At 59.7% G+C, this 12,636-nt stretch overlaps 1 protein-coding gene across 8 annotated transcripts in view; it reads right to left on the bottom strand.

The window, feature by feature from the left end:
- The window catches only part of KIF1A (kinesin family member 1A), a 100,536-nt gene that overhangs the window by 67,488 nt on the left and 20,412 nt on the right, over positions 1–12,636 (bottom strand). For all 8 annotated transcript variants that reach the window (XM_046644733.1, XM_046644734.1, XM_046644737.1 and 5 more), the window contains exons 2-5: positions 9,272–9,421; positions 2,920–2,996; positions 1,659–1,838; positions 802–867 (exon numbers count right to left, since the gene is read on the bottom strand). In XM_046644733.1, the coding sequence (XP_046500689.1) occupies positions 802–867; positions 1,659–1,838; positions 2,920–2,996; positions 9,272–9,377 (429 nt within the window). In that variant the 5' untranslated portion in view covers positions 9,378–9,421. The remainder of the gene's footprint in view (positions 1–801; positions 868–1,658; positions 1,839–2,919; positions 2,997–9,271; positions 9,422–12,636) is intronic.

Raw genomic sequence — 12,636 nt, 5'->3', positions numbered from 1 at the left:
GGGTGCAGGAGGTTGTAGGGGCTGTCATCAGGGACCCCTGAGGTGGGAGTGCAGGGGGTTGTAGGAGCTGTCATCAGGGACCCTCGAGGTGGGGTGCAGGAGGTTGTAGGGGCTGTCATCAGGGACCCCTGAGGTGGGGTGCAGGAGGTTGTAGGGGCTGTCATCAGGGACCCTTGAGTGGGAGTGCAGGGACTATCATCAGGGACCCTCAAGATGGAGGATGTTGGAGCTGTCATCAAGAATCCCCAAGGTGGGGGCTGCAGGGGCCGTAATCAGGGACCTCCAAGGTGGGATGCAGGAGGAGTTGTGGGAGCTGTCATCAGAGAGCCCCAAAATGGGGGCATATGGGGACTGTCATCAGGAACTCCTGAGGGAAGAAGGTTGGGGGGCACACAAAGGGCTCCAAGCTGCCAGGTCAGGCCATGGCCCCTGAGTGTATGATTGGGGGTCTCAGCTCATCCCTGCCTGCCTGGCTATCCCCCAGCCACAGCCATCCTGGGGGCTCATCCAATGCAGTCACACTGGGGCCTCCTTGGTCACAGTACAGCCCAGGCCATGCACCCTGAGGCACCTGTCCCTGCACCCCGCATGGAGTAGCCGCTCAATAAACACCGGCTGAGCAGAGGAGGGCCCCGCGCTCCTCTTCCTGGTGTGATTTACCGGCATGGTTGCCACGCACACGGGTGACAAGCTAAGAGCACAGACCAGTGGTGGGGACTCACTTTAAATCAGTAACACATTGCCACCCAGGCCTGGAACCCCCAGCCGTGCCCCAGGGAATGGACAAAGGCGGAGTCCTACCTCCACGGAGTAGGACATGTTGTCATTGGTCATTTCGTTGATGCGAGAGAACAGGTCTTCGCAGAGCTGCGGGGACCAAGGGCACACACAGTCAGACGATGAGGGCTTGGCTGCTCCTGGAGCCCTGCCCCTCGAGGTGCTGTGGTTGGCCTACACCCAGGCAATGCTGCTCCCCTGGACCCCTCTGGCACCCTCAGTCCATCCTAAAGGCACTGAGAAGCTGCCGACTCCTGTTAACTCAGGGAGTCCCCCCACCAGCTGATGTCCCATCCCGTCCTGTGGGTCGTCTGCTCATACCCGCCTGCTCCTCACCCCATCCTTGTCAGCGCGGGGTGGGGTAGAGGTTGGCCATGCTATAGACCACCCAGCTCTCTCCTCTGCCCTGACCAGGTCAAGCACTGACCAGCTCAAATTCAGGGACCTGCCCAAGGGGGCTGGGCTGGCTGGGGGCCAGGGTCCCAGCAGTATCTGGGGCATCGTCTCTCAGCCTTTGGTTAACAGAAGGCCTCTCTGTCCCGGGGACCTCTCCCTGCCTGGACACCTGCCCTCACTGCCCGCCAGGAAAGGGTCACCCCCACCAGCAGCTCTCCCAGCCGCCCTGTGCTATGGACGTGACCATGGTGGGCAGTGCCCAGGGCTGGGGCCCCTCCGCAGCTCCCCCTCCCATCCCCTGGGTCTCCAGCCTCTTCACAGCCATCTGCCCCACGCTGCCCCTCTCCGGCCCTGACCCCACCCTCCTCTGGCTCCCTTCTTCCCACGGCTGCTCTTCTGGGGCGCCCTGCCCCGGTCTCTAGGCCTCAGCTTGTGCTGCCCTGCCCATCCCGCCCTCAGTGGGCCCCCCCCCCCCAGCTGCGTGCCTGTGGGATGATGCCCTGCTGGTCCTTCTCCTGCTTGCCCATCATGGTGTAGGACTTGCCCGCCCCGGTCTGCCCGTAGGCGAAGATGCAGACGTTGTAGCCCTCGAAGGCGTGCTGTAGCATCTCCTCGCCAATGTCCCGGTACACCTGCTTCTGCGAGGCGTAGTTGATGTCCTCGGGCTGGAGGACAAGAAGGGGTGCAGCTGCAGGAGGCTGGGCAGCCAAGGGCTCATCCCACCACATTCACAGAGCACTACATTGCACTCAGGGCCTTGAGGCCACCAGGGGCAGCGCAGTAGAGAGGGACACCTGCCCCGCCCGCCCACCCGCAGGCCCTGGGAGAAGGGACCTAATCCTGCCTGAGAGGGGTGAGGAGGAAGTGGCAAGGCTGGGGCAGGGCAGGCGGAAGGGTGTTTCAGTAGAGGGAACAGCATGCGCAAAAGCTCAGAGGTGGGACTGCCTGACGTGGTGCTCAGTGAGGCAGCCATGGGAATGTGGAAAGGTGGGGCTGGGGAGGGGCAGGGCCCGAGGCCCAGGGAGCCCACGGGCTGTATACAGTGTCTGGATGCTGTCCTGGGCCAGAGGCCTACGGGGTTACCTCGACGATGGAAGGAAGAGGAACTGGAAGGGGGAACGGGGAGCCCTGGGGGCTGTTCTGGGAGCCAGGTGCTCAGAGATGTGACCTAAGGCAGGTGCTGGCACTGGGGCAGGGGAATGGACGCCTTCTAGAAGGATCAGGAGGTGGGGGGATGGGCAGGGCTGAGTGTGGATGAGATGGAGAGGTGGGTCAGGGAAGAGTCTGAGGGTCTCCAGAGCTCCCGGGGGAAGCAGGGGCCTCCAGAGGTGCTGCCCATGGAGAGAGTGCAGGCACGGGCGCCATCTGGGCCAGGGTCAGCTTTGGATATTCTGAATTTGGGATGTCCGGGGAAAAGGAGATGCCAGCGGGCAAACTTGGACCCTGGGAAACTGCCCACAGTGAGCAAGGCCCCTCGTCCCTTCAGCCCGCTCGTCCCTGCCTCAGCCGGGGACAGTGCGTGTCACAGCTCAGGGTGACCTTCCACACACAAGGCGACTTAGGAAAGCAGGCCCCTCCCCTCAGTCTCACTCCTGTCCCGTCCCCCACCCGTGCAGCAGCCCTGCAGGGGAGCAGGGGAGCCATCACCCCATTTAGAGAGGAATATGCAGCTCAGAGAGGTCGAGGGACTGGACGAGGGCCACACTGCTGCGTCCCCCCTCCCCTGGACCTCAGCCCTGGGCTTACCGAGGTGTGTGACCAGTAGGAATAGTCGAAGCTGAAGCTTTTGGGCGTCTCCTTGGGCTGTTTGGGGTTAACGATGGCTGTGGGAAGGGGGACAGGTGTGGTGGTTAACTGTGCTGGAGAGGCCGACTGGCACCTCGGACGTGCCCACCCACCAGAGAGGGAACCCCGAGGGGGCGTGGGGGGGCGGGGTCCTCAGAGGCCTGTGGTCCCAGACAAGCCAGCCCCCCAGTGGGAGGGGACCAGGGCGATTCTAGGCAGATGACCTGTCTCTGCTCCTCGCCTTGGTCTGGTGGAGCCTGCTGCCCACCAGTGTCCCCTGCAGGCAGCCCAGAGTCGTTCCTTCCTGCAGACACTGAATCGACACAGAGCCCACAGCCCACCCCCACCTCTTGGGTCCATACCCTGCTCACCACCTCAGCCCAGGTCTTTCGGCATCTGCTCTGCATGCACGCACCCTAGAAGCACCCAGAAGGCTGGGGCTTCCTGTCATGGCTGTGTACCTGCTTCTTTTGGGCCCATGATGCCGTGTCTGTGAGCTGCACGCGCCTGGGGCCTGCTGGCTGCCCCTGTGGGGTATCCCATCGCAGGAACCACAACCACTTATTTCTTCTCCTTCAGGGCACCTGTTCCCCCTAGATCTGCTCTCACGGGCTCTATGGGACTAACCTCTGCATAGGTCCCTCCCTCCCTCCTCCACCAAGCTGCACCCTGGGCTGGCCGGAGACAGCACTCACGGAACATCGGTTCATTCCATGAGGAACCATGCCCCGAGCATGCAATGGTGCCCTCATCCACCGCTGTGCCTGCCCAGCGTCCCAGGAGCCCCCAGTCCCAGGCTGCTTCACCCCAGGCCTGCAAGTGCCCCTGCCCCCAGGGTTCCCCACATCCTGGATCCAGCAGGGGACATGATCTCCTTTTTTTGGTGAGGAAGATTGGCCCTGAGCTAACATCTGTTGCCAATCATCCTCCTTTCTTCTTTTTCTCTTTCTCCCCAAAGCCCCAGTACAGAGTCGTATATCCTAGTTGTAAATCCTTCTAGTTATGCTATGTGGGATGCTGCCACAGCACGGCTTGATGAGCAGTGCGTAGGTCCATCCCCAGGATCCGAACTGGCGAACTCTGGGCCACCAAAGCAGAGCATGCGAAACTAACCACTACACCACTGGGCTGGCCCCAGGGGGCATGTTCTCAGTGGCCGGGAAGGGGGGACCTCAGCCCCCACCCCCTCAGGACACCCTGCCTGCTGCCCATTAGGACGCTGTCTGAACTTGCAATGTCTGTGTTGATAGAGGACCCGGAGGGCCCCCAAGGCCCCACCTGGCCAGAGGCAAATCTCCCCCTGGGTTTCACATCCACAAGAAACTCCAGGCAATCTTGGTGGGAAGGGCTCCAGGGCCACAAGGGAGGCCACTCCCCCAGCACATCATCCCACCTGAGGAGCACAGCCCCTCACATCACCGCCCCCCATGCTCAGGATGAAGGCCGTGTCTGCCCTCTTCTCAGACTGACTTTCCTCAGCTGCAGTGGGCTGGGGGCCTCGCCTTCCTGGGCACGGCACAGCCTCCAGGAGCCCACCCCCCTGCCCTACCAGCGAGTGTCCAGGGGGACCTGTCGCCGGCACCAAGAGAACAAGACCCTGTTCCCATTATCGGTTGATTATATCCTCTCAAAATCCATGTGCTGAAGTCCTGACCTCAGGACCTGAGAATGTGACCTCTTTGGAGACAAGGTCCTCACAGGTGTAACTGGCTAAGATGAGGTCACACTGGAGCTCCTAACTCAACACACCTGGTGTTTTTATAAGACGAGGGAAGCTTGACACAGACACGCACAGGGAGAGGCCGTGTGACAATGGAGCAGAGACGGGGTGATTCTTCTACAGCCACGGATGCCAAGGATGCTGGCACATCACTAGCAGCTGGGAGATGGAGGGAACGGATCCCCCCTCACTGCCTCAGAGGGAACCAGCACTGCCGACACCTCGATCTCAGACTCCAGCCTCTAGACTGCTGTCTACACCGCCCAGCCTGTGGTACTTCCGTACGCAGCCCTGGGAGGCTGAGACCCCCGGCCTCACCACTTCTGCAGATGCCCTCAGCCCACTGGCCCCATTTGCAGGTACCTGGGCCGTTTGCTCTGGCTGAATGTCCTGCTCACAGAACAGGTGTCACCTGAAGCCCCAACCCCAGGGCTGACCTGGCTCTGGGCCCCAGACCCCCAGCTTGAAGAGAAGACCCGGTGCCCTTGGGAAGCCACTAGGAGGGAGCAGGTGACTGACCATCACAGCCCTGTCCTCGGGGCTGAGAGGGGGTCACGTCCATGTAGCCCCCAGGATCGAGGCCAAGAGGGAGCAAGCTGCCCTGATTTCAACTCCTGAGGCCACAGAACCCCCAGCCAGATACTGCCGGCGCCGTGGAAACCACAATCGCAGCACCGCCTGAGCACGCGCAGCCTGGGCTGGCCTCCTCGCTCTGGCTGGTCCCCTGGCTCACTCCACGCACGCCCACCTCTGCCCACCTGGGCCCCTCACCTCCCTGCACCATAGCCAGGGTCCCCAGACAGACCTGGATTCCCCACCCCCTCCCCAATCCACTCCCTGGACAGGCCTGACCCCCACCACGCTCAACAGACAGGCCTGGCCCCACATCCCCAACCCCATCCCCAACCCCATCCAGCCCTCTCTCCTTTGACAGGCAAGACACTTGGCCAGCCCCGGGTGCTGACCTTGCTCTGAGCATGTCCTGACCCTGGGGTGTTTGCCATACACCCCACATGGACCGTGAACTCCCTGAACTGGGGGCCCTCCCAGGGACACGGCACAGGTGTTCTTAAGGAATGCTGGGTGGGCAGGGTACAGCCAACAGGGGGGGGGTCAGTGGGCGGGGAGTGGGCCACAAGGAGCATCCACCATTGGGATCACTGGGCAGCTCTGCTCCAGTCCTCAGGACCAGCTTGTCACCTGCCCCCACCCCCTGTCTCAGGGTCCCCTGGTGTGGCTAGGACATCCAGCCCTGATCCTGACCCCTGGGGGATCCTGTGGTGTCTGAGAAACTCCCTCGGTTATTACGGATGGGATCCTGAGCTCCAGAGGGATGTGCCCTCCCCAGGTCACATGGCACACAGCCAGACTGGAGCCCAGGGTCAGCCCAGCCTCCACCAACGTCTCCAAGCCCTCACCAGGACGACCTGCCAAGACCAGGGCCGGCAGGCACCCCTCCCGCAGTGATTTTTCTGGAGAAAAGGCTTTGGGGCAGGGTCTCGGGTTTCTTCCCTGTGTGGGTCTGAGGAGGGGGCAGGGAGGACGGGTCCCCCGGGGCTGGGTGAGTGGGGCCCTCGGGCCAGCGCACGGAGCAGCTCTCTCCCCTCCACCCCTGCCTGCACAACACCAGGCCGGCTTCCCAGGGCTCAGAGGGGCCAGCGCCGGCAGGGGACAAAGAGCCCAGTGGAGGGGGCGCCAACTTGAATAGGGAGGGGAGGCGCGGGGGCAGGAACTGAACGGAAGCCATTCTCTCAGAGTCTGAATGGCCCGCCGGGCATCGTCCCCACCCCTTCTCACACCCGTGAGCACTGACAAGCCCAGCGCCTGCCAGTGTCCGCCTTAGACCGTGCTGGGGCCATCTCATACCAGCCACCGGACGCCCACCACCCCCCAACACCCAGCCCCCGGACACCCACCCCACCCTCACACCCAGGCCTGGATGCCCACCCCATCCTCACACTGGCCCTGGGTGCCTACTCCGTCCTCACACCCGGCCCTGGACGCCCACTCCCCCCCGCACACACACTGGCCCCTGGACCTGCAGGAATAAAGCCCATCAGCCCTCTGACCCCATTCCTCAGGCAGGCTTCCCTGTGCGAGGGCTGAAAGGCATCCTCCTCTCCTCTGGGTTCCCTCTGCCTTCACCTCAACTTCTGATGTGGCTTCTGGCACTTTCTACCAATACCATCAACTCCAAAACAAATGTCGCTTTCCTTAGTGATTTTTCCTGATTATTCATTCTTTTGACACTCTCCTTCTCTCTCTCTCTCTCTATTTCTTTGTCTCTCTCTCTCTGTCTCTGTCTCCTTCTCTGTCTCTGTCTCTTTATCTCTCTGTCTCTCTCTCTCTCCATCTCTCTCTCTCTCTGTCTCTCAGGCCAGGGGTGGGTCAGCGGTTTCACCCGGAGCAGCACCCTGTCTCCTCCAGCTGTTTGCCTTTGTGACACCCGCCCACGTCCTGGGCCTCTCCCCAGTTCCGAGGAGACGCGGGGTCTGACTCTGACGCCTGTTCTTTCTGACCACTGCAGGCTCCCACAGGGCTTGATCACCTGTGAACCCCTCGTGCCAAGACCCCCAGCTACTGTCAGGTGGCGACTGTGCTGCTGGGGCCCGGCCCAGGGGTGGACCCGGATCCCCACGGCCACTCCTGATGTCCTCGGTCATCCTGTCAGCTCCTCACGCAGATGCCGCCCCAGGGGGTCACAGATCCTCGCAGGCCCTGGCTTCCCACCTCAAGGCTTGCGTCCTGCCCTCTGAGCACTTTCTCTGGCCGAGAGGGGGCCAGACTGCAGGTGTGAGAAGCCCAGGCCCCAGGACCAACCTCAGCCTGTGCGGGTACTGGACAAGCCCCCCAGATTTCAGGAGGACAACTCGGAAGTGCAGTCTATACATCAGAGGGTCCCAGCAAGCCAAGCCCCCACTGCCCATGGCGGCCATTTGCTCATCAATGCCCCTTCGCAGCTTCCTTCCCACTTCCACACTCCCCCACAGTACGTCCTGAGACCCCCTCCCAGATAAACTCTTGGCCCCCAAATCCACATCTCAGGGTCTGCTTCCAGGGACCAGACAGAGGCAACACCATGAACTCCCAGATGTGCATGGGCACTGTGCCCAACAGCCCCCGACACAAGCTCTGAGTGGGGCTTCCACAGCCTGCCCACACAGGAAAAAGGGCCACAGCCTTCTGGAAAGATCAGTCCCAGCCCAGACCCCCTTCCACAGAGCCTACAGTTGCCCCAGAGCCTTCCTGGGGACCCCTGAATCCTCCCCCACTCAATGAGCCTAGGGAGGCGGCTGCCGTCAGCCCTTGGGGCCCCTGCCTACACAGGCTGTAGGTAACAGGCGGGGTGGGGTTACACAGGCGCAGAGCTCCCGAGACTGGGCGAGGCCTGTCATCATCCTACAACCCAAGGACGAGAAGCTGTTGGTGCCGGCCACTGGGTACAACATATGCCACTCGAGCCTGTGGAGACGGCAGCGTCTGCAGCTGCACGAGGGACCCCGAGTGCAAACTGCGCACTCAGCTCAGTCGACCACATGACTGGGAGGGAGAACCATGAACTCTTGCTCTGGGTCACGAAGCATTGGGATGGGCTGTTGATCAGCAGGAGATAACCCAAACACTGGGTCCATTTCCAGGGGACCCACAAGAAGCCCTACCAACGTACGGTGTGAGCACAAGGATGCTGCCTCCCTTGGTGAGAGTAAGGGTGGGGTCAGGAGGGGCTCTGGGTGCTGGCAACGCTCTGCCACTGGGTCTGGGTGCCACTCAGAGTGTGAGGCCTCCTTGAGCTGCACGCTGTGTTCTGTCCGCTCTTCTGCATGTATGGCACAACTCGTACAAAGTTCGTGATCAGAGAAAGAGCCCAGGGGAGGCTCCGAGCGAGGCCCTCTCCCTCCCCGCCTCCAGCAGCCGGATCCTGTGTGCTAAGGAGACCCTTCGGGGCACGTCTGTCTTTCTGACCTTGTGGAAATCACCACTTCCTAGTCATCATGTCGACTCCAGACCTACTCCTCCAAAAACTTTGAGATGCTTCCAATTAACAACAAAGCAAAAGAATGGACAAAAGGAAAAAAACTTCTAAGCGCAGGGCAGTTGAAAAGTGTCCCCCCAGATTCATGTCCACCTGGAACCTCAGAATGTAACTTATTTGGAAATAGGGTCTTCGAAGGTATAATTAGTTGTTAAGTGAGGTCATACTGGATTGGGGTGGGCCCTAAATCCACTGATCGGCGTCCCTATAAGAAGGCCACATAAAGACACAGATGTACAGGAAGAAAGCCGTGTGACGACGGAGGCAGAGATCGGGGTGGTGCAGCCACAGGCCAAGACGGCCAGCAGCCACCAGAAGCTGTGAGCGGCAGAGGAGGATCCTCCTTCAGAACCTCAGAGGGAGCACAGCCCCGTCAACATCTGGATTTTGGACTCTGGCCTCCAGAACTGTGAGGGGATAAATTCCTGTGGTTGTGAGCCCCTAGTCTGTGGTCATTTGTTGCTACAGCCCCGGAAACCAACACACCGTGTGGACGAGGAGGGACCCATGGCCCTGGGTGACCAGCAGCCAACGGCAGTCCCGTCACAGCCCATACTCACTGGTGGTGCTTCCAGACATCTGGATGATGCACTTGGATTCTCGGCTCATCTCCCGGGAATTGAAGGGGCGGACGCGCACCGCCACCTTCACGGAGGCCCCGGCCATCTCTGCGGCCTTTATCGGTCACTCCTAGTGGGCGTGGGAGACACCTAGGGAAAAGGGAGACAGAAATTAGAAACTATCTCCGAAGAGGCAGAACTGGTGTTTCTGTATGGCGATTCAACCCGCTCCCTTTCAAAACCCACTAAATGGCACCGCATGGGGTACCAATCCCTGAGGACACGAGGAGCTGGAGAGGGTCAGCTACAGATGGTAAATGTCACAAGTTGTAGAAAAGAAAGCCAAAGGGATGAGTGGAGCCTGGGAAAGCTAGAACCTAACAAGAGACAAGCCAATTCGCTCTGTGGGACCCAGAGAGACCCAGGCATCTCTGAAGGCCGGCGTCCAGGTGTGACGGGAAACGGGCATTGGCGGAAAGTCAGTGGGAGGGGCGTTAGACCCTGTTACAGGCTGAATTACATTCCCTCAAAATTCACGTTGGAGTCCTAACCCCCAGGCCCTCAGCTCATGACCTTTTTTGGAGAGAGGATCCTTGCAGAGATAACTAGTTAAGATGAGGCCGAACTGGAGTCGAGTGGGCCCTTAACCCAATATGACTGGTGTCCCTATAAAAAGGGGATGTTTGGACACACAGACACACACAGGGAGAACATCACATGAAGACAAAGGCAGAGATCACGGTGATGCTTCTACAAGCCAAGGGATGTCACAGATTGACTGTAAACCAGCACAAGGTAGGAGAGAGGCGGGGCACGGACTCTCCCTCCCGGCCTCAGGAGGAACCAGCCCTGCAGACACCTGGATGGAGGACTTCCGGCCTCCAGACCGTGAGACCACCCGTTTCTGTTGTCTAAGCTGCCCAGGCTGTGCGCCTTTGTTACAGTAGCCTTAGCAAACTAGTGAAAGCCCCAGGGCCCCCATCCCCACCCTGTGAACATCCAGGACCCTGCCCAACCCCACCACTAGGCAGGGGGCCTGGTCATTAACATCCTTAGAAAGAAAAGTTACTACGTCCATGAATGAGTGGAGGATGCTATTTTTCAAAGGACCATTAACGAATAAGAAAGCATTCTTGCAAATTAAAAGTACAAAAACAGAAGCTTTAAAAGTAAATTAAGAGGTTGGAAATACAATAAATGATTTTCCATGAGAAGAGAGAAATAAAATCTGAGGATCAATGAAAAGAACTCCTAAAGAAATTATTCAAGAAGACTTCCCAGGACTGAAGGTCACCAGTTTCCAAATTCAAACGGTCTACCTACCCCGCCCACTATAAAAAGTCACATGCCAGGGCAAACTGTGAAATTTCAGAACCTTGGGGCTAAAAAGAAGCTTCCATAAGCTTCCACAGAAAAAACCAGATCACAAAAGATGCAGAATCAGAATGGCATTGGTGTCTCCTTCGCCACATGGACACCAGATGATAATGAGAAACATTTCAAACTGCTGAGGAATGGTGACTTCCAGAATTTTAAGCTCAGCCAAACTACCCATCAAGTGTGAGGGTGGGATGAAGAACCAGGAAGATTCCGGAAGATGCTAGAATCTGTGCTCCAGCAAGTGAGGGAGAAAACAGGGAGCAAGCGGGGAAGTTGTGGGGCCCAGGCCCAGAGTACACTGGGGCTGCCCCAAGGGGGACGTCCCTGATCGGAAGGCGATGGGAAGGATGCCACCAGGAGAGAAGCTGGGGCTGCGAGGCCAGCGGTGGCCTCATCCCACGGAGGAGGGTCGTTCAGAGGGTTTGATGAGAAATTAGGGACGAGCCCATGGAATGCTGCAGGGAAAGGCCTGCATTATTTATCATTTATCCAGATAAAATGTTCTACAAGAAAGAAAATGTAAGCAGGGTACACTCAAGAGGAGCAGGAGAGAACATTTCCTGGTCTTGGTGTTGCCAACACAAAACGCTAATTCACGGCAACAGCAGCAATGTGGCGGGAAGATGAGGGAGAGAACGGGCCGTGCACGGGGGCAGAGCAGAGCAGGGACCCCTGGAGGGAAGGCAGGAATGGGGTGCCGGTTCTCAGGAGGAGCTCAGAGCCCCCTCTGACTCTGACACTACGTCTACCTGTGCTACCTCGGTAAAAACTCAAGAAAAAGTCAAAGGAGAAAAACCGGGAGGAGATGCCGCTGCTGGAGCCCAGCGCTGCTCAGGCGGGGGCTACGAGCAGTGAGCCCACAGCGAGGCTGGGGCTTCGGGGGAATGCCCCCCACCAGCCAGGCCACTGCACACCCTGGAATGGGAACAGTGGGATGCGAGAGCCACCTGCGGCTGCTACAGAATGAGCTGATCCTGTGTGGCCACGACGACGCCAGGCCTGCTAGGCGACAACTGTGGTTTGAGTGTGAAGGTGACCTTCACATCCACTTGAAGGTCACTTCCCACTCACATCAAGGAAGAGGCTCTCCCTAAGGACACAGGCCTCGGGGGTGCTCTGCACCCGGTCAGCGCAGGGCAAACGCTGGCTGCAAAGGACCGTGCCCGGGTGCTGGGAGCCTGCAAGCTAGAGGCGGGCGGACGGGGCAGTGCTGGAGCAGGATTGGGGCCAGTCAAGCCAGGAAGGCAGGAGGGGGTTGGCTTTCCTGGAGGAGCATCCCAGGCCAAGGAGGTGGGGAGTGAGGGAGCAGCAAGGCCTGTGCTCAACAAGGGGAGCCCCATGACACCCCACCCTCCTCTTGCACAGGGGAGGCCCTGGGCATCCACCCACCTGCCCTAGATGTAGTGCAGTGCCCAGACTGGGTGCCCTAAGGGGACCCTGGGACGAGGGCAGGCCGAGGCGGGCCGGCGCTCCTGTTGGTGGCAGCCCTCCTCCTGCCTCGGGACAGGACCTGGAGCCCAGGGCACCAGGATTGTCCCAGCACCCGCTCCCAGTAGGCCTGGATCCCAGCGAGGGTCAAGTGAGCTTCATCTGGCACAGAGGACTGTGGCCAACTCTCCAAGATGAGGGCAGGTGTGTGCAGAGGGCAAGCAGCCTGGGGGTGACCGACAGGCAGGCACAAGGTGTCCCACTGATACAGCTTTTCTCCTTCTGACTCCACGGCCGAGGTGTAGTGATGGCTCTGAGACGAGTGACTGCGGTCTGCTGAGAGGCGCCTTCCCATTTACAGGCCCCGACCCCACAGGGCAAGCATGGGGGCCTCGCCTCTCACAGCTATGTTTCGGCACAATGTCCTGCTGCTCATAATTCACACCGAGGGAACACAGGGTACTGAAGCCACATGGGAATCATGTTGAGGGGGAATGCACTATGTCACAGTGAATCCAGTGCAAACCAGGGGTCGGGGACACAGTCCAGGCCCTGCC

This window comes from Equus quagga, chromosome 17, assembly GCF_021613505.1.
Source record: "Equus quagga isolate Etosha38 chromosome 17, UCLA_HA_Equagga_1.0, whole genome shotgun sequence".
Taxonomy (NCBI): domain Eukaryota; kingdom Metazoa; phylum Chordata; class Mammalia; order Perissodactyla; family Equidae; genus Equus; species Equus quagga.
The sequence above is the reverse complement of the archived record's forward strand: the minus strand, read 5'-3'. Positions and strand labels throughout refer to the sequence as shown.